Genomic DNA, 21,496 nt, shown 5'->3' on the forward strand with positions numbered 1-21,496 from the left:
GGGACCCGTAAACAATCCATACCTGAAACACCGGGTATTCAATTGCAGGAATCCAAAGCACTGCTACGTCTATGTATAACACCAAGTAGTCAATAGGAACTCTTCCGCTGGTAAAACGTATAACGTAATCTCCCGCTTTCGGCAAACATTTGAGAGCATTAACTAAGGTGTGTCATTATTGTGAATAGCGCGCTCATGTCGGTTTAACTTATCTAAATGGATCATCATATCATAAATCTTTAGACTTCACTCAATCAGTTTTCAACTTTGATTGCTAGTTAGACTCACGGGTAGAATTGGCAAGCTACTCAGTCGAGAAACTAAGAATTAGCATACTTTGCGGTTCGTTTTTATGCACCTAATCGTTTGCGCATGGGCACTTAAAAACAGCTGCGTAGACAAAACAGCTTCAGTCACTCGGTTTTTTGATATCATCCCTGGATCACTGAAGAATGTTTTGATATCTTGTGTCTTAAGTGCTAGCAAAGGTATTTCGTGTCTTTGTTTACCTTCGGAAGCAAAATAGCCAAATTGATATTGACGATAATAAAAAAAGCACACCGGATGGATTGCATCCACTAGATTATAAACTTTATAAGATCAATAGCACTTAGGATAAGTGCTCCTCAAGGAATTGTGCACGAGTTCTAGATTTTGATATGATGATGTCAAATGCGATACAACCGATACTGCTCCACTTATATTGATACATTATAGCACAAACCAGGGCATAAAAATGAAATTCAACACTGTACAATTCAACAACAAAGAAACTCCTCTCTCTAAGCGCTCAACCTAAACACACAGGTTCACATTGATTTCAGTACAGCCTGGTAAAAGCTAGTTCTAACGCGTCTTAATTCGTTGCACCTCGTAGTTAATAGTAAGGCGTCACTTTCAGGGTGATTTTATTTGGTTTTTGTACATATTATTACAACGAATTACGATTTATAAGTTGACTTGCGTGTTAGACAAGAAACACATTACTATTGAGTACAGTACAAGTATTCATCTTGACGCGGCCCAGTTACCGAGATTTAACGAAACGTAAGATGGACTTTGAGGTATTGGAAATAGTCTTTTTGAAACAAAACAATCACATGCTATTGTTAGGATGATTACACGACGACCAGGATCGTGTTATTTACTTATTTCAATACCTCAATATTCATTTTACGCTTCGTGAAATCTCGGTAACCGGGCTCATATGAGCAGCCCCAAAATGGAATGAATATAAATCTCATGAGAGTTTTATGGTTGTCAAATATCATCTTATCTTGCGATAGTTTAAAAGGCGGGGACCTCGAAATCTACATGTGAAAATCCTACATAATCGATGTTGATCCAATATCATGAACTTTAGAACCAGGTTTGTGAGGACAAGCAGAGCCTGATTGATATGGAATATGACCTTCACTTAACACTAGTAACCCGCGGAATGAAGCTAAAGTGAAGACCGTTCGTTTTTTAAACTGAACAAAATGGAACCATCTCATCTCTTCCTGTCCTAGCTTTCCGAGAGCTTCACTGCAGACATATCCTACTCTGCTAACAATGCATTGATGTACACGGGCAGTTGATCATGCTACATGAGGTCGTAGGAATTTCAGTTTGCATATGATGTGTGCTGGCCAGGCGATGAAAACTAAACGCATCTCGTCTCTTTCCTTCATCGTGGTACAGCACCTTCACGGCGACCGTTTTTGCTGTGATCGGTGGACAACTCACCGCCGCCACCAGCTGACGACGTTTTGTTTTGTACCTTCGATTCTGAAACCAAATCTTCACTTGATTTTCGGTGAGTTTCAACATGGCCGCCAGACCAGCACGTTCAGGCCCAGAAAGGTACTTCTGTTGGCTAAACCGTCGCTCCAACTCGAAAACCTGCCCGTGAGAAAACGCGGCGCGGGATCGTTTCTTGCGCAATTTCGGTCTCGCCGGTGAACTCGGGTTGTTGACGTTTTTTGCTGGCTCTGTTTTGTCGCGATGGCTTGAAATACCTGTAACAGGAATATTTATGATAGATGTGTTTTTCTTTCGTTATCTTCTCATCAAAAACGATTTCTGTTTTGACAAATGGGGTTATAATCTTCACGAAACAGGTGGGATATTTGTAGCGCCATGTTAGTGCAATGTGCAATCTTGATTTTACCAAACTTATAGCCAATTAATTCATCAATATTTCAACCAATATATTCAAGCGAATTTTGAAGGTTATTTAAATGATATACAAGAGTTAGCATTTAAACGCTCGCATTACCAAACCATAATTATTTATAGGCAAGTCTGTCCACTTTCTAGAAGCATCTGCAACGATTATCAACCTTATTTTCAAATTTTCGTAAATTCTAGCGGTTTTAAAGGGTCTTAATTTCGAGTGGAATTATACACACTTCAAATTCAAGCCAGGAACAGTTGATGGAAAAATGAGTCAACTATATAGGTCTTCCGGCAGGAATCGAACCTACGCTTTTGCGATGCCGGTGCAATGTTTTTGCTTATTTTCAAATTTTAGTAAACCTTTTCCAAATAGCGAAACTTTCAGTGAAAATATCTGCCTTTCATGAGCTTGTATAGGTTAAACATTAGCGAACGCACTATTCTGCAGACTTGCATAATAGATACATCGGTTGAATTCCTGAAGTTTAATTTTTGTAGCCCTCTCAATGTGGTTTAAAAACCGATTAATTCGGGTTGTTAATTCTACCGAGAACTCCCCAAGTTACTCGCAGATTTTAGTGGTCATTTTCGTACAATGAATTTATCTTGCAATAACATATACTGCAGTTCCCTTATTCAGAGAAATAAATTATCGTAGTGTGTTCTTTTAAAAAAACGTGCTCATTTTCTTCATGGCTTTTTATGTGCATGGTCTTCTATATAGATTGGGATCAAGAAAACCAGTGTCAAACTTCGCATGTTATCTGACCTGTCATCCGAAACATCTGCTTCATGTCAGGTATGTTATTTCAACGATCAGTTAGCAAACAATTCCAACATTAACAATACCCGCGGTGATAATATCTTAGAGATAATTTAAAGGTGATCATATTTAAGCTTTGCCGAGCAGGGAAATCTCAAGAATTCTCGCTTAAATGTCACTCGAAACAGGTTTTCACGTAAAAAATAATTATCCTCAGGGCTTGATCGGACTGGGGAATTTCTGTGTGGGAGCTCTTGACTAGGATCTAGTCACTTCCACACAAAAGAAACTCGGTCAGGCCGAGTTTTAAGGGTTGTTTTTGTGAGTGACAAACAGCCATGCGAGGATACTCATAAAGGGCTGAATAATGACTGTATTGATTGGCTTTTGGTTAAATCAGAACCAATTTGCTTGTCAAAATTAGTCGAATGAATGTTGCGCAAGCCTTGACACTCTGCAAAATCATATATGAGATGAGCTGAAAGCTTTTCTTGTGAAATTCAGGGAACGGAAATTTCGTTCAAATATTTTGCTTCGGCAGCAAAAAAACTGTTGCTGCTTTAGAAATGATTTGATTCAAATCAGTTTGCGCAAATAGCTGAGCTTATGCTTCGATATATACAGCGATATGAAATGATTTAAGCTTACCAAATCGAATCAAATTTCTTATCTTCGTTTTTCACGATGGAGGTTCTCCTTAATCTTAGAGGGTCTTATAAGGGCGTGTTTGCTCTGATCAACCTAAGTACATCGATCAGAGAACCTGCTGGAGCCCACTACGTTAATCCAAATTGTTGAAAAGTGGCATTTTCTATACAATCTTCTAAAGTGGAGTTAGGCTTTAAAAGCCGGTTAGCAATGATTGCGCTGCAAATCTTGTGGATATAATTCTATAAGATAATTCCGATTTAATCTTAATTCTGGCTTCCTTGAGACCGTCAAAACGTTTCTATACATCATCAATGCAGTGTTTTGCGCAAGGTGCATGTTTGAATGACAATAGTTAAACTAGCTTAGGGGGAAATCTCCTCAAGCAACATGGCGGCTGTGTGAAAACTAAACTATGCCGCCTAAAAATTCGTTTCAAAAAGACGCTTGTTTGTCCATGTTCCTCATACGAGATGAAATCAAAGGCATATCGTATCTGTTCGTAACTGTTTAATGAAATGCACAATTCATGTTAGGATAAGCTTGGTATAATGTAAGTGACACATACTTCATGACGAGATAAATATGCTATCATTATTTACACCCCAAAGGCTGTTTTTCCAAGGCAAATAAACTTGAAGCGAACAAGACAGGTAGTGCACTTGCCTATATCTTTACCGATATCATGTTTTCTTAAATGGTTGTCGAATTGAACGAGAATTCTGTTCGCCTAAGTATTCTTATCGCGGCTTTCATTAATAGCAGAATATCCTTTTAATGCGAGCAAATTTTAATAAATATATACATCATAGCTATATGCATTACTACAATGGAAAGCTATTCATATATTCCGGATCTCAGTTGAAGATAACAGGGCCGACAAAAAGTATAGATCACTGTGCGATATTATTCTTGATAGCTCATTGAAAGAGGAGCAGTGTTTATATGAAGGAAGTAGGCCATTCACTCGCAGGAAGTGTCAAAACTGTTCACAGCACAAACAACGGCAGTTTAACACTAGGAAATCAAATTTCTAAGTGTTATATTTATCGAAGTCGAGCTATATTTAACTTCTCGTTTATCGAACTCAAGGTGTATGTAACATGCACAGACAAACTCACAAAGTGTAGGCTTCTTTATACTTTGGAAGTCTAAATCATATAGCCACAACAATAAAGAGCGAATGCAAATACATGTTTTCATTAAGAGATCATACTTATTACTTTTGTTGGCATGGTTCCTATCTATTTCCTTCTTTTCATACGGATTTAGAGTTTTAGATCCTTACAATGTAAGACTTACAGCGTTATCTGTTAAGAAGCTGGTGTATACTGACGCGCTAAGTTCTGGCTTACAGAAGTCCTTTGCAGAATGTCATACTTTTCAATTCGTTTTATAACTCTTTTGAGCCATAATGTTGTGACTGATTAGTGTTATCATTTGATAGCAAAGCTATTTCAGCAAAGAAATAAACTTAAATTCGCTTGTTTATATGGATAGAGTGCTATATATTAAACTGACTATGGTACTTGTGGAAATACTGAACTGTATATTTCAGTATGATGTATCTCGATGCGCAGTCACTCAGTTAGACTTGCTCTCAAATGTTTGGTTTATCATTTGAAGTACAGACTTGTATCTCCTGTAATGTAAAAGCAGTAAAGTAAATTCTTTGCTTCGTATGGGTGAAGCAATAAACATATATTGCCAGAAGTGCAAAAGAGCTCGCAGTTTTAAGGCAAAGTTGCCATTTAACTTAGATACAATACGATACATATACAATATACTGTATACAGAAAGCGTGTACAGGCTGTATCTTGTACAATACAGTACACAATGTTAGGTCTTTCATGCACGAAAGAAACTTCTAAACTATAATATAAATACGGGTACTTAATGTGAAATATTATATGAGATCTAGATGTTTTTCTTATTTAACTAATTCAAGGATATATTGTGATATGTAAGACTTACATCATAACGTATACTAGCATTCTGCATTGCATGCGCATTTAAATCTATTTGTCAAGATCTACCGTTTCACGATTGCTTTAATGAAAACTAAATATCGCGCTCCTTCAAACGACTGATGATTATAACCACCTGACTAGTTTATCATCCCGATATGCGCTTTTAATGCAAATGAGCCTTAGTCTGATAATTTTATAAACTGCCGCGATATATTATGTTTACTTGCATGAGATCACTAACCTAGTTCACTCTTAAACGAATCTTACTCTCGGTTGAAAATTAAAGCCCAATACAAATTTATCCTTCGTAGATCTGTTTCTTATACTAAATGAAACAGTCGTTCTTTTTTCCAGCTTCAAAGAGGCTTGAAATTCCCTATCTGACCAAAATACCTGAATAAAAGCTCCCAGCCTTACACGGGCCATTGTATATTCGCTTCTCTTCAACAAAATGTATATATTTACTAATCATTAGATAATCGACTGTCGACTTATGCTTGCCCATATAACCATATTGACAATGGAAAGCAAATTTCATAAGAAATGCACTTTCGCATGAGATAAGTACAGGAAGATAACGAGCACGCAATTACTCAATACGATAAGAAAAAATTGTTCAGCAAGGGAATACAATCATGTTATTCCATGCATGTGAACTCATGAAGCTATATCAAAACAAACTTGTACACAAAGGATTAGAGTGAACATTTAGCGTTCGTACAGTAATGCTAAAGATGATTGTTTAATGCTTATGTCGTATATTTACCAAATCTCTGGCTATTGAGAGGTCGAAGACGTCATTTGTTTGCGAAATATTTGGGAATATATTCAACAAAATCAAAGCTTTATACTTACCCGTGTGAACGTGTCGCTCTAAACCAACTCTCGTAGGCTTCTCTTCAGATTTCGACTCACATATACTTTTCCGTTCTCTGTTATCCGTTTGCAGTACGCTGTTCTGATCGAGTCCAATGCGGGGATGAGGCAACGTGAATAATCTCGTCGAGTCCTGATCGCTTTCCGCCACGGGACTTGAAGGAAATCCCTCTGATGATAAGCGATCTTTACAAATCGTTGTTTCTGAAGTTTTCTGTACCTCGCTGGATGCTAGGATGTCTTTAATGAAGAATGACGTAACCCCTGGGTTTTGTTGACGTGCTTGTGAGCTTTGCGAGATCATCGATGAAGCAGTTTGTGACTGGTGCTGTTTTGATAAACTTGCTGTAAGATTTGATCAGGGTTCTGATGAAAGGACATGCGTTTGAACTGTTGAACACCGCACCGGTTCGATGTAGTGAATGTCTGATTTCCTCAGTCATTTGGGGCTCTGACATTGTTGCGTCTTTGTAGGAGCTTAATGGGCTATCATGCTTGGCGCTTATTGGCCACGCTCATTGGTGAACACTTAACGAGTGTCGTTGATTGAGATTCGTGTCGATTGGCTGCCAAAAGCGCACTCACTGGGTCCTTAATGACAGCTTGGTGCGCGCGCGCTGACATTTCGCAATTAATCGCGAGGCAGGTATTCAATAAGAGATTGCGTGGAGCTGATATAAATACTTATCATTAGGGCAAGTGCTTTGATAGAGTATCATTGCCGGATGCTCACTTTGTTTACATATCTAATGATGTTTTTGTTGCCAGCTGAAGGCACAACGAATGCTGAAGATTACATGACGCTTGAATTGATAAAGGAGAGTCCTTGCTTCTGAGATTTTATAGGCGAGAGAAGTTCATAATAAAATAAGATAATAAAATAAATATATTGAAGGTATACCGCTCTCTGAAGCTCAGAACTGTGAGCTCAGCTATTTCAATGCATGTTTTTATTAAAGGGAAGCTCAGTTGTCGTAGCGATAAACGACCTTATAGAGTCGGAGAAGTAAAAAATATACCATGTATAGGAATATAACTCATTACTATAACGGCGTTTGGAGAATTTAGAAATCATTTTTGAATGCTTTTTCACATATGATGAACGATAAATGCCTGGCCGAAATGGACGCGAATTTTGGGCAGCTAAAACGAATCGCTTATGGAAGGTATTATAGCCATATGAACACAAAAATAATTCACGATTAGATTTTCCGATCAATCAGGTATGAACAGGACTTACTGGCAAAATCGCGGTATAGACCATGGCGACACCTGTCAACCCTTCAAGGTTCTAAGCTGTCAAAATAATTGTCGAAAGCGTTTGAAAGGGTGTCAATTCATTGCTCCATGAGGTCAGCGATCATCTTGTACAGCGTAACTTGGTTTTTTGATCGGGCCATCGAGACTTCTCGTGAGTGTACAGTAGTTTTATCGAAATATTTTTCGGTGAGATTCGATGGAATAGTGGAAAAGATTATTACAACGAAGAACGTTAATGTTTGGTGTAAAGGGGCCTTTCACACTCCATGATATTTACATTTATTAAGTCAGAGCTCAATATAACTGTAAACATTTTGAAAAATTTAATGACAATACAAGATACTCAATGTGACATTAAATATGCAATAAAAGTATTATAATTATATATAAGCTGACTTCTTACATTGGTTACATCATTAATTTTTACTCGTGCAAAAAAAGTAAAAAACGTTTTTCTAACAAAATGAACATAAATATATCAAATTATAATGGTTTATAGAAGTAACGGTGTCTGCGATATGTTGAAACATTTCTCTTTTTTAAATTCTGTGATTCCTGTTGTTCTTTTTTTTCAAAACTGCAAAACACAACTCGGATTGAATTTCATGTTTTTTTGGTCAATGATTATTGAATTTGCCATCACATTATTTTAATAATTTGTTATCTGCGAAGTCAAAGGTTATTGAACACAATTCTGTTCGAAGATTTTTACTTTTGAACGAATAAAAGTTTTCAGCTCAAACTACCGAAGAATTAAATCAGGATATGCAAGAAAAAAATCGGGTTTTTTTTCGCTTTCAAACGAGAGTTTTCACATGCTTCATAAAAAAATTGTGAAATGAAGATATTTTGAGAATGACATTTTCCCGTAATCATTCATCCAGTTCGATCATCAACAATTATGGGCCAGGTGGTCACATAATTTAACAACTTTTTGACAGAGAAATCAACATTCTTCAAAGGTTCACAATTCCCAAATATATAATCCTCGTTTGTATAATTCTCATCATTTTGTACGAAGTGGTTGACTTTTTCTTCACCTTCTTTGATCCCATGATTCTTTCTTTCTTCTCTTCCAAATTTACGATTTAGTTTCTATGATGATGTTCCAAGGCGTCATTTTGCACTGAATGCATTACAAGTTAATATAAATTAACATTCTGTCATTTTGGATAAATCGTATTTGTCTTTGGTAATGTCATCATCATATGTACAATATTTTTGCCTCATTCATATTTTCTTCCGATTCTTTTCTTAATCTGAATCTCAGAGTTCCATTGTCTATCTTCAGGAATAATGCACTCCAAAATACAGTTTCATTCCACGATAACCAAGTCAGTGTTCAAGTGTTAATGTTGGTTTGTTTGTAGCTTTAGAAAGATGTATTCATAGCTGTACTTCAATGCTTCATCATGGAACGTCCTCACACAATTCGTCTTGTTAAAACACTATATAGTCGAGGTGGAGTTGGAGTTTTGTTTGTTATTTTCGAGCACAGAGCGTCAAGATTTCTTGTCGATTCAGCTCAGTTAAGAAGATCACTCAACGGACCACGAAGGTGGCTTTTAAAGCTTTATAGTTCCACAATCATTATTTTTTTGATTGGACAACGATCTGCAAAATGTCTCTCGGAATATTTTCATTTCTGATTTTTTTATCACAAACAAGCTGTGTTTTGTACGAGGTTGTGACAGCAAACGAAACACAAAATACTAAGTACAATTAGCTAGTTCTGATGTGAAATAATTCAATTCATTTTTCAACAGTTTTGGTAAGAAACATTTGAAATTTGATGAAATTAGATTTTTTCATTCTGAGAAATAGTTAGGTGAAGTAACTAATATGATGGCAAATTCAATCGTTTTCAAATTGCTTGAAAATGGCTGATTAAAAGATGATGATTTTAAAATCTGAACTGATGATTTTCAACAAACCGCTTAACACCGAATGTTTTATTCTCTTACATGCGGGTATTTCCTGCTTAGCGCTCGGTTGTAAATGTTTGAGTTGCGCTTTGAGTTCCTTATTATAACACTCAATGGTAGAATTAATAATTTAAATCGCTGTAGTTATAATAAAAAAATGTCTAGATGCATGCCTATATATAAGCATTTGTTGAGAAAATCTCCAGATTTTTGTTCCTCGCCCTTTTCTCTTCACCAGGATCAGCTTTTCATAGTTGCTTGCACCGCAGCCAACTTCAAGACGAGGAAAGGTTGGTTGATCTGACCAAAGACTTCATATATGGTGATTAGTGTCGGAGTGTGTCTGGTCAGCTTATTGCGTTTGTGATGTGTCGTATATTAAAATGCGGTTGTGTTTGTCTGGTGAAATTTCATATTTTTGTGCTTTTTGTCAAGGCTGAGATTATAGATGTCAGTTTATAATTTTATATCTGAAAATTTTTATATGCTAAAGAGTTCGCAAATTATCGCAAGAATATTCGCAAACACCTTCAGCGTGGTCTGAATCATGATATTTAGGTCCATTTTGTTTAAATTGTTTAACTAGCGTGCTGTAAAACAAATTGATTTACATATTTTATGAAAAGATATATGATTATAATCAAGTGTTTAAGCTAATGTTATTTTTTTAAACTTTCTTAAATGATTTGTTATTGACACAAATGTTTTATATACTTTCAATATCTATAACAACATTCTTTTTGTGTAAAATCTTTGAAACTTGGGTTGTAGGCAATATGATATATAGTCTTCTTGGACCCTACAAGATTTGGACTATGCATGTATTTACAAGTTGTATTTATCTTCAAGATCTTCTTTTGCCTCGCTGAACTTAACCCGTTTCCATGCCTCGGGAATGTGCGGTTCTTTGACCTCGTAGTATTCTGCCAATTCTTTCGAGAAGGTTGCCATAAACCATTGAAAATACTTGGATGATTCAAATGATGGATCTGGAGCAATTGACCAGGATTTGTAATAAGGATTTACTGACTGATAATCTTTGTAAAGATGAGGTTTTCCTGACGTAGCATCGTTTAGAAATGTCCTGTTACTTGCCACTCTCATTGTACAAATTTCTGTGACTAATACTTTTGACTCACTATCGTGGTAACTACCTACTCCTTCTGGACGATGAGATAGCGTTGAGTGTTTTCCTGGATGATTTAAAACTGTTTGGTCACACAAAGCTTTGCAGAATGGGCAAACACTTTCACAACCAATAATTTTGTTAAATAAAATATCACCCGGTGATGGATTCCATGTTTGAATATTTTCAACATCAAAACCGCGATCTATGACGCTTTTTACAAAAAGGTTTACTTTTTTACGAACTTCAACCTGGAAGACTTCCATATTATCCAGATTTTCAATGGCAGCTAGAGCAAACGTTTCTTCCTTTATGACGAGTATAGAACACTCTTCGACAAACTGCTGAATCCAGAATGTCAGTTTCTTGTTTCCAGTTCTTGTTTTCTCGTTGGCAGTTTTAATAGCAGCGAAAACATTGTTTTGTATTCCTGTGATTTTGTCTTCTAAAATAGATTTCACGTGGTCTAAACAGTAGTTTTCTATCGATCCCATTAGTTTTATTTTTAGAAAATTAACTGGGTTTGTTAGATAAGGCTTGTACGAATCGAAATTGCTTTCCTTCCCTAGTTGAATGAGGACATTCGCATGAAATTGACTTTTGCTTTTGTACGTGGTTTCTTTCAGTATTTCTCTTGCCACTGCTTGACCCATGATACTGTTCAGCGCTGATTCAATTGGAGTTTCAAGTGCTCGGACGAACGAAGTAGCGGCTAACACTTCTTTTTCCATCTTCTCACAAATATCTTCGAAATATTTTTCTAACATTGGTCGCAGGTTTCTTTCCAGATTACCTCTAATATCTCGTTCCTGTATGAAGCGTTCTTCCATTTTTTCAAAAATTTCATACGTTTCAGCAAAAGCGTAAAGCAATACATCACACTTTGAAGATTTACGGAATTCTTTTGTTTCTTCTTGGATCGCGGTGATCACATTGTGGTACATTTGTATTAGAACATTACGTGTGCATCTAAATCCCGAATTGAAAGCTTTTTCTGCAAAATCGACTGCCTGGAATGCTGCAAATTCCTCGATTCTTCCAGCATTGGTAAATAGATTTCTGAAATGTGTGGAAACGAATTTCTTAATGAATGAATTTTGCTGGGGAAATATTTTAGCTGACTACTTTCAACATCTGGAGCATCTTTTCGAAAGTTTAATATGTCATTGTTTTTTTCTTCTAATTTCTTTCCCATTTCAGCCTCCAAACTTTTGTCTGTGCTGCGAAGAACATACACCATTTCATCATTGACGTTTGCTTTACTTACTTGACATTCGGAAACGCATTCAATCCATTGCCGCCATTCTTTTTCGAAAGCAATCTTAAATTTCTTTTTATCATCAATATCACCGGCTGATGTTATAAAGTTTTTTGCCTTTTCCAGAAGCGTCGCTTCGCAGTCTTGTTTCATTGCTTCAACGTCCTGTAAACTCTGTAAATACTCGAAAGTTGAAAAGCAATCGTTGTGAATCTGTCGCACTTGAGTTTCCTTCTCAGCTTCAATTCTATTCATCACGTTTTCTTTCCACTGTTCCAGAGTTTCCTTGTCCTGGTTGGTTTTGAAAAATTCATTCATTGCCTCCTTCATTTTTTCTGCAAGTCTTTGTCCTTCTTCACGTATTTCCTTTTCTTTCTTTTTCCATTCCTCTTCTCGTTGTGTCTTTGTTGAGCACCTTTTTAGAGCCACTTCAACATTCGTTTGAAACTCGCTCATTCCTATTGTAATCAAATTTACTGACTCACTGAAATATTTTCTGTCTAATGCCGTAAATGCCCTGACTTCAATTATATTACGGAAAGAAAATATAAAATTTTCTTTAAGCATGGCCTTCCAGAGGTTGCAGACTCTTTCTCGAAACTGGGAAAAAGAATTTTTCACACTTTCTTCTGAATACATCAAGTCAATGATGGTTTCTTTCACTTTTTGAACAGATCTTCCATACTGTGGGTTCACTGGAGCCATTGGAGGACTTCCTTTCAGAAGACTTGGTATATAAAACACGTCTTTCTCTTCATCAAAGGAAATGATATCATCGAATGTACGATATTCTTGTTCACAATTCTCCTGCCAAGCAGCAAGCTTTGTCATTTGGTCGAGATCCTTTTTGAGGTTGAATCGTTTGAAGGTTAATTTGTCTTTTGCATCCGTCGCTACAACATTTTGGTGGACAATTTTGCAATACTTTTTCTTTTTTTCAACCATATTCATCTTCAAGAAGGCATGGATAGCTATTTCTAAAAATTCTTTCATCTCATTTTGATTTTCACCCATGATATTCACTATGGTTACATCCGCAACACCAATTGCAAATGTCGCTAACTGGTTGTCATGTTTTCGTAACGTGGAATCTGCGGATCCACTAAGACCTTCGGTATCAATAATCAAAACGTAATCAAACTTTGAAGCTGTCTTAAGAGAATCACTAACGGGAATAAGATTAGCAAAAGCGCCACGCGTACACCTTCCAGCACTGACTGGAAATTCTAAACCAAACATTGTGTTTAACATTGTTGACTTACCTGAACTTTGAATTCCTACAACAGAAATTACAAATATATTCGCATTATTTGTTTTTTGCTCTAATTCATTAAACACAGCCTTAAACCATCGCAGTGGAATGTAAAAGGAATCACCATCCAGTATCTCAAGAGGATGTCCTGAAAGCAACATGTCTGCTGCAGCACCTGCATAGTCGTATTCATTTTCTTCTATCTCGTAAAGCTGAGCAAGTTCTCTGATGATATGTTCTAAACCGAACGAGTTTTTTGAGATTTGATCTTCTAAATCTTTTAAATTTTCCTCTTCCGGGGAATGTGTTTCGGATCCCTGAGACGTTTCCTTCCTCTTCTTTAGAAGTTTCAGCCTAGCCTGGAGATAGGCTTCGTGCAATTTTGGCATTGTTTCCAGGGACATTTTATTCAAACAATTTTTCAATTTGTTTAAGGTGTAATCTCGTGTAGTTTCATCGACGGTACCAATGTATTTTAGACAATCCAGGATTCTTTCGTCCAATTTGTCTAAGGTGCCTCTTTGAGCGATTTCTACTTTTGCGATACCTTCGCAAATCTTCTCTGCAACTTTCGTAATGCTGTGGGGTTCAGCTTTGCCACTGAGACATTTCGGAGAATGTTTCTCGCGTTCCAAATCCGCCAATTCTGGGACGTGCGTTTGTAACTTCAGAAGATTTTTGGCATTTCTATTTTCTCTGTTTAGCCATCTTCCAAATGTCTCTTCGATTTCCAAATCTAAATGCTGTGGAACATCAAGATGAACACCATCTCCACTCTGATGAGATGCTAGGGCCACAAGAGGTGAGGCTTCCACTTTATTGATATTCATCTCAATACTTTGTCGTATTTTCAGGAGGAAGTGACTTTCGTTTTTCTCTTTGGCTTGAATTATCAAAGAAAACTCCGAATCCTCGAAATATTTCTTCGCATCATTTTCTATCTCTTTCTTAAAGATGAGGATGGTTTTACCTCTGGCACGCTTTGCTTCTTCTAACATTTTTTTTGGTATGGCGTCGCCTTTGCTTCGAAATTTCGAGGGCAATAATATGAATAATACGGATGAAATCGCAGAGATAAGATCAAGCTGCTTCTGAAAATTTCTGGCGTCTCCTCGAAGATTTGCAAAACAAATTTCTTTTTTTAACGTCGTTCCTTTACTCTCCCCAGGAAGATACCAATTCACTTCAACCAATCCATCAACAACTTTCCTTTCAACGTGACCACCTTTCATGTCTTTGTGGAAGAAGAAGTCATGTGTAATGTCTCCGTCACTCATAATTTTATTAATCAAGGATGATTTTGACATTTTAGTTTTGCCAATGCGAATGAAAGAAACCACCGGAAATGGATGTTCCGTTGCAAATACTTGTTTTGTTCCAGAGGAATCTTTCCAACACTTTGTGATGTTCTCTAAAGCTGACAGCAGAATTGTGACGTTTTTAGAAGGTGCTTCGGGATCAGGCAGAAGAAATGGAACACTAAGTTGACAAGCGGATAATTTACTGGTAAGATAACGTCGTAATGAATCATCGGAGCGATGAAATATACCGAGTATCGCATCCATTGGATTCACTTCCACGGTATCTTTATCTTTGCCTGGTTTTAGTTCGAATTCTCGTACGTGATAATTAACTATCATTAAATTTTTAAAAATATAATCAGGTATTTTATCTTTGGGGTTCAATTCTTGATCAATTAGTGAATGATTATCGATGGTTCGTGCATGTTCTAATGTGTATTTTGAAGCAGGTGTTTTTGTATTTTTGTTGTTTTGTGTATTTGTTGTCTTAATTGTTGTAGTTGCTGTCGTTAATGCTTTTGAAGCTTGGTCTTGTTGTTCCGGTTCATCTTTTCCCGTTTCTGAAACTGGAGGTGAATGCTTCGCAAGATTACCAGGAAGGCTTACGGATTTTGCTACGATTACAAAACAAAATCATCAAACTGAAAATTTTCTACACAAGATTATGAAAATGATTGAATGATGAATGAATGATATTATGAAAATGATTTTTTACTCTAGCGTAGTTTAAGGCGTTATAGATGGTGCAATTGAGATAATTTTTTTATGAAATTGTTGCGAATGAGGTCATATAGAATTAAGCATGGAAACCATGCAGAAAAAGATCTAATTTGTTCATGACAGTTTTCGGTTGATGTACAATTACATTTCATACCATTCTCTGAATCATCAGTCGTTTTTTTATCAAGATTTTTAATATCGCCTCTTTCTGTGTTGGAATCGTCGGTTTTATCATCCAGTTGTTCCGTAGTATCTGCCGTTTCATTTTCAGTTGATGTCGACTGTTTTCCATCTTCGTGTTCTTTGTTTCCATTTTTAGTTTCTTCCATATTAACTATATACGATATTTTTTTAAAAAAACAAATGGTTTATGATTGGTTCTATGAAATTTATTAAATGGAAATACAAAGGTCAAAGGCAGTATAAACTTTGAGCAGCGTTTCTCCACCTTTAGACCGTTGCAAAGCGAAAATATGCAATTATTAGTTATGATTCCTATAAAAAGACAATTAATGCATAATGCACCAGTGACTGATATAGCTATGTATCAGTTCAATATTACTATTAAATAATTTATATTTGTTGGCTTTGTTTGTCTAGTTCACAAGTGCAGCTAAATCATGAACATATATAACCGACATGTTCATAATCTCTGATTTCACTGAAAATCGAAATTTAAATTTAAATTTCAAAACGAAATGAAAAATGTAGGAACAATACGTGTCAACAATCGCGGTAAACATAATTAATTAGATACGGTCTTAAATATTTCCTATATAGAGATCAAGTAAAAGGTCAGCCGTTCATTTTGAGAGCGGACACATACAACGAGTGTTGTTCAAGACAAGCTTCCCGACTTTATTGGTGCTTGGCCATTATAGGAATATATTGCATGAATTGTTTTGAAATTGAATGGAAATTAAATTGTTTATATATTATGTACATGCAAACTCCAGTTCCTATTTACATCCATGCATACCTACCTCATGCAGTATACTCTCCCTATAATGTTAGGGATTTACTCATGGCGCCTACATGCTTAATGCTGTAAATTAACTATATCATTCGCAAAGCATGAAGTCATCTTAGCCTAGCTTTATCGTGAAGGAAATCTTTGCAAACATTTTTTACCAAAATTCGCAAGCGAACTGACCAACTGGTACCAGTGAGATATCTTAAATCGATTCCTAAGAATGCAGACTAAACCGCAACCGCAGCGTTGTTTTGCTTTCACAACAATGCTGTCATGAACAAAATTAACTAAGCTTTCAAAGTAGCTATAAGGCATGCGCGAAACTAGAAGGAGTAAAGCCCATAGTCAGACTGAGTGTACCCAGTTAATAGTAATATAAAAAGTTACAGGAACCACTTTTTCTGAAAATTCAAAAACTGCGTGATATTGCAGGAAGCTTGCATTTCGTATCATAGCTACAAGAATAAACTACAAAAGGTAACACTAAAAGCGTTTTCTCTTTACGGCGCTATATGAACAAAACGGAACCTTCTCATTTGGCTATCTCTGTTCGCTTGCCTATACAGGGCTATGACTATAAAACTTAAAAATGTAGGATATAAAACTGAAATATAATATATGCATGTCTGCATGAGATTATATAGTCTTTATTTTCATTGTAGAAAGTTACAAGAACCATTATTCTTCTAAGCATGAAAAACTATCTTAAAAGTTTATCATATCTCTCTTCTTGGTCCACAATCATGCGCCCGACGCGACTCGGCAACGCAGTTATTTTGGCCGGGCGATGCCGGGGATGAATTCGAGAATCGGAATTTTTCTGGACAACGCATTTCACGATTAAAGCCATTAGTTCCGGCTGGAGACACGCAAATAAGAAAAACGTCGACCAATATCTATCCTATTTAGCACGGAGCATGATATTGCTTATCATTCAAAATGTATTCATCAAAATCCTGGTCAAATAACATATATAAACAAACAAACTGTAGATCCTTGCAAACTGAATTTGGTGTGAACGGTTTTCTGTATCAAACTGTCGGAAGACGTTTGCAAGTGAATATATATATATATATATATATTTAGAAACTTTAATTTACGCCCATATTTCACATGCGCGACAAGATTTATTCTCTTGCATGTGTAAAGTCACTCACAGCCTACCTTATTGTATCTCATCTGTAGCGAAATCTTCGCGAACTGTTTTCATCAAAATTCGCAAGCGAACTGACCAACTGGTGTACCTGTCAGATATCTTAAATCGATTCCTAAGAATACAAACTAAACCACAAAGAACCGCAACCGCAGCGTTGTTTTGCTTTTGTTAGGACGGTACGTGAACAAAAACAAGATTTTCCGTCGCCTGTATCTGCTTCCGGGCCATCTAAGCTTTTACTAATGTATAGGACACAAAACTAGAAGAAGTATATCTGTCCGTGGTCAGCTTACTAACTATTTCGTGAACATCCAAAATATTGTGATAAACCCAATTGAAAGCAATTAAGACGCCTTATTTGAATACCTCGACCTAATAACTATAACACACTACTGCGTTGATCATGCATTCAAATTCCAACAAAACATTCATTTCATTAAGGGGGAATTTTTTGTTGACACCCTGTGTATCTCTGTTTCCATACTTAAAATACTCTGAAACTGGAACAATACAAATTTTAAATGTAGGATACGTGATACCTAACGAAGTCTATTGTTAGCAATTTTATACCTGTTACGTTTTCGAGTGACAATTATCGCGTATCCGAGATTTAAATGAAATGCGCTCCAAACAGATCTAAGCCTCGATTTATTGGTAACTAATGCTGTACAATAAGCTGGGTTACGTGTTCATGAAGATGTACTTGCAATTGTAAGCTCTGATATTTTCAGCCCGTATCACTAAACTACAAAATAATATTATTTACATTTATTTCTTCGAACTCACCAGGTATCCAGTCATTAATTCCTAAGAATACAAACTAAACCACAAAGAACCGCAGCGTTGTTTTGCTTTTGTTAGGACGCTACGTGAACAAAAACAAGATTTTTCGTCGCCTGTATCTGCTTCCGGGCCATCTAAGTCTCTAAGATTTTAAATCATTATAGCACACGAAACTAGAAGAATATTTTATTATATTTCCGGGGTCAGCCTTCTAACTCACCGGATTTTCTGAACATGCAAAAACTAGCCTAGAAGTTGATATTGGAGGAAGGAAACATTCCGTATCATAGCTACAAGGTTTGGCCGCAAAGAAAACACCGAAGGCGTTGTTTGTTAGATTATGCACGCTATATGAAGAAAACAAGACTTATCGTTTGTTAACATCTCTGCTTGCATGTCTAAAATACTATAAAACAGGAACAATATAAACTTTAAAATGTAGGATATGTGATACCTAACAAAGTCTATTGTTAGGAACTTTATACCTGTTACGTTTTCGAGTGGCAATTATCGCGTATCCGAGATTTAAATAAAATGCGCTCGAGACAGATCTAAGCCTCAATTTATTGGTAGCTAATGCTGTATAATGAGCTGGGTTACGTGTTCATAAAGATGTACTTGCAATTGTACGTAAGCTCTGATATTTTCAGCCCGTATCACTAACTACAAATATTATTTACATTTATTTCTTCGAACTCATCAATATTGCTTTTTCCAAGTAATGACGTTGAATAATTAATAAGAAATATTCATCGATCTATTCCATGCAGCGAAAAACATCGATCTAAAAATTAATTTCGTTGGAACCCTTGCGCAGTTAAATTTGTTTATCTCAAAACTATAAACAGCAATTGTTTGATTTCCAGCCTTACAACATGCAAAAATATCTCCATAGCGAGTTATTCCTTGTCTTTTTAAAAGGCAGCAGTTTGGAATGAGCTTTTTCTTAGGAGTTTCAGATTAGGATTTTCTGTAACTGTGGATTTGTCAAAAACAAGATTTTTCGTCTGCCTGTATCTGCTTCCGGGCCATCTAAGTCTCTAAGCTTTCAAAGAATTGTAGGACAGGAAACGAGAAGAAGTGTATTATATGTCCGGGGTCAGCCTACTAACTCACCGGATTTTCTGAACATGCAAAAACTAGCCTAGAAGTTGATATTGGAGGAAGGAAACATTCCGTATCATAGCTACAAGGTTTGGCCGCAAAGAAAACACCGAAGGCGTTGTTTGTTAATCGTTAGTCTATATATGCACGCTATATGAAGAAAACAAGACTTTTCGTTTGTTTACATCTCTGCTTGCATGCCTAAAATACTATAAAACAGAAACAATACAAATTTAAAATGTAGGATATGTGATACCATATGGTGATACCTAACGAAGTCTATTGTTAGGAACTTTATACCTGTTACGTTTTCGAGTGACAATTATCGCGTATCCGAGATTTCAATGAAATGCGCTCCAAACAGATCTACGCCTCAATTTATTGGTAACAAATGCTGTATAATGAGCGGGGTTACGTGTTCATGAAGATGTACTTGCAATTGTAACCTCTGATATTTTCAGCTCGTATCACTAAACAACTGATATTATTTACATCTATTTCTTCGAACTCATCAATATTGCTTTGTCCAAGTAATGACGTTGAATAATTAACGACGAATATTCATCGATCTATTCCATGCAGCGCTTAACAGCGATCTAAAATTTAATTTCGTTGGAACTTGGAAGCGTTGCGCAGTTAAATTCGTTTATCTCAAAACTATAAAGAGCAATTGTTTGACTTCCAGCCTTACAACATGCAAAAATATCTCCATGTCGAGTTATTCCTTAATTGTCTTTTTAAAAGGTAGCAGTTTGGAATGAGCTTTTTCTTAAAAGTTTTCAGATTAGGATTTTCTGTAACTGTGGATTTGTCTAACGTAAATTTTCATCTGATAAATTCGTCCAACAATTTTGGGGGAATAATTTGTTAAAGGTCTTGTCCAGCAAGGTATCCAGTCATCGATTCCTAAGAATACAAACTAAACCGCAAAGAACCGCAGCGTTGTTTTGCTTTTGTTAGGACGCTACGTGAACAAAAACAAGATTTTTCGTCGCCTGTATCTGATTGCGTGCCATCTAAGTCTCTAAGATTTTAAATCATTATAGGACACGAAACGAGAAGAAGTGTATTATATGTCCGGGGTCAGCCTTCTAACTCACCGGGTTTTCTGAACATGCAAAAACTAGCCTAGAAGTTGATATTGGAGGAAGGAAACATTCCGTATCATAGCTACAAGGTTTGGCCGCAAAGAAAACACCGAAGGCATGTTTGTTAAACTATGCACGCTATATGAAGAAAACAAGACTTTTCGTTTGTTTACATCTCTGCTTGCATGCCTAAAATACTATAAAACAGAAACAATACAAACTTTAAAATGTAGGATATGTGATACCATATGGTGATACCTAACGAAGTCTATTGTTAGGAACTTTATACCTTTTACGTTTTCGAGTATCCGAGATTTAAATGAAATGCGCTCGAAAAAAGGTCTAAGCCTCAATTTATTGGTAGCTAATACTGTATAATGAGCTGGGTACGTGTTCATGAAGATGTATTTGCAATTGTACGTAAACTCTGTTATTTTCAGCCCGTATCACTAAACTACAAATATTATTTACATTTATTTCTTCCAACTCATCAATATTGCTTTTTCCAAGTAATGACGTTAAATAATTAATGAAGAATCTTCATCGATCTATCCCATGCAGCGCTTAACAGCGATCTAAAATTTAATTTCGTTGGAAGCGTTGCGCAGTTAAATTTGTTTATCTCAAAACTATAAAGAGTAATTGTTTGACTTCCAGTTTTACAACATGCAACAATATCTCCATGCATGTCGAGTTACTCCTTGCATTTTTAAACGGCAGCAGTTTGGAATGAGATTTTCTTAAGAGTTTTTAGATTAGAATTTTCTGTAACTGTGGATTTGTCTAACGTAAATTTTCATTCAACAATTCGTCAATAATTTTGGGGGGATAATTTGTCAAAGGTGATGTCCAGCAATGCGAGGCAAGTGCTTTTATATCATTGCCGATGTTACAGCGGATAGTGCCCTCCGCGTGAAAGTTCAAAAAAAGTTCATATTTGTAAGAAAGTATATTTTATATAGAAAGTTTTGTTAAGTATTACATTTTAAACTACTGATAAAGGAGCAAGAAGTTGTTTATAGCAATAATTTAACGATACATTCAATACAGTGCTTGAAAGTTCGTCATATATAAACTGTATTAATATATAAACTTCGCAATTAATGGCAAGGCAGGTATTCAATAAGAGATTG

The 21,496-nt window shown here is 36.1% G+C and overlaps 1 protein-coding gene across 1 annotated transcript; it reads right to left on the reverse strand.

The window, feature by feature from the left end:
* Window positions 1–10,427: 10,427 nt before the first annotated feature.
* On the reverse strand, window positions 10,428–15,588 carry LOC114538158 (interferon-induced very large GTPase 1-like). The gene is made up of 4 exons (XM_028559277.1): window positions 15,414–15,588; window positions 12,610–15,153; window positions 11,996–12,444; window positions 10,428–11,810 (listed from the first exon to the last, which is right to left on the reverse strand). The coding sequence occupies exons 1-4, from the start codon at window positions 15,586–15,588 to the stop codon at window positions 10,428–10,430; spliced, it is 4,551 nt and encodes a 1,516-aa protein (XP_028415078.1).
* Between the last annotated feature and the right edge of the window lie 5,908 nt (window positions 15,589–21,496).

This window comes from Dendronephthya gigantea, unplaced genomic scaffold (genome assembly GCF_004324835.1).
Source record: "Dendronephthya gigantea isolate DGI-Jeju-01 unplaced genomic scaffold, DenGig_1.0 000176F, whole genome shotgun sequence".
Lineage (NCBI taxonomy): Eukaryota > Metazoa > Cnidaria > Anthozoa > Malacalcyonacea > Nephtheidae > Dendronephthya > Dendronephthya gigantea.

What these genes read in the sequence shown, in the direction of transcription:
- LOC114538158 (XM_028559277.1), bottom strand. Translation starts at nt 15,588, where the DNA reads ATGGAAGAAACTAAAAATGGAAACAAAGAACACGAAGATGGAAAACAG. An exon ending in GACTGATGATTCAGAGAATG is followed by an intron (nt 15,154 to 15,413) that starts GTATGAAATGTA and finishes TTGTAATCGTAG; the next exon opens with CAAAATCCGTAAGCCTTCCT. An exon ending in AATGCGTTTCCGAATGTCAA is followed by an intron (nt 11,811 to 11,995) that starts GTAAGTAAAGCA and finishes TCATTCATTAAG; the next exon opens with AAATTCGTTTCCACACATTT.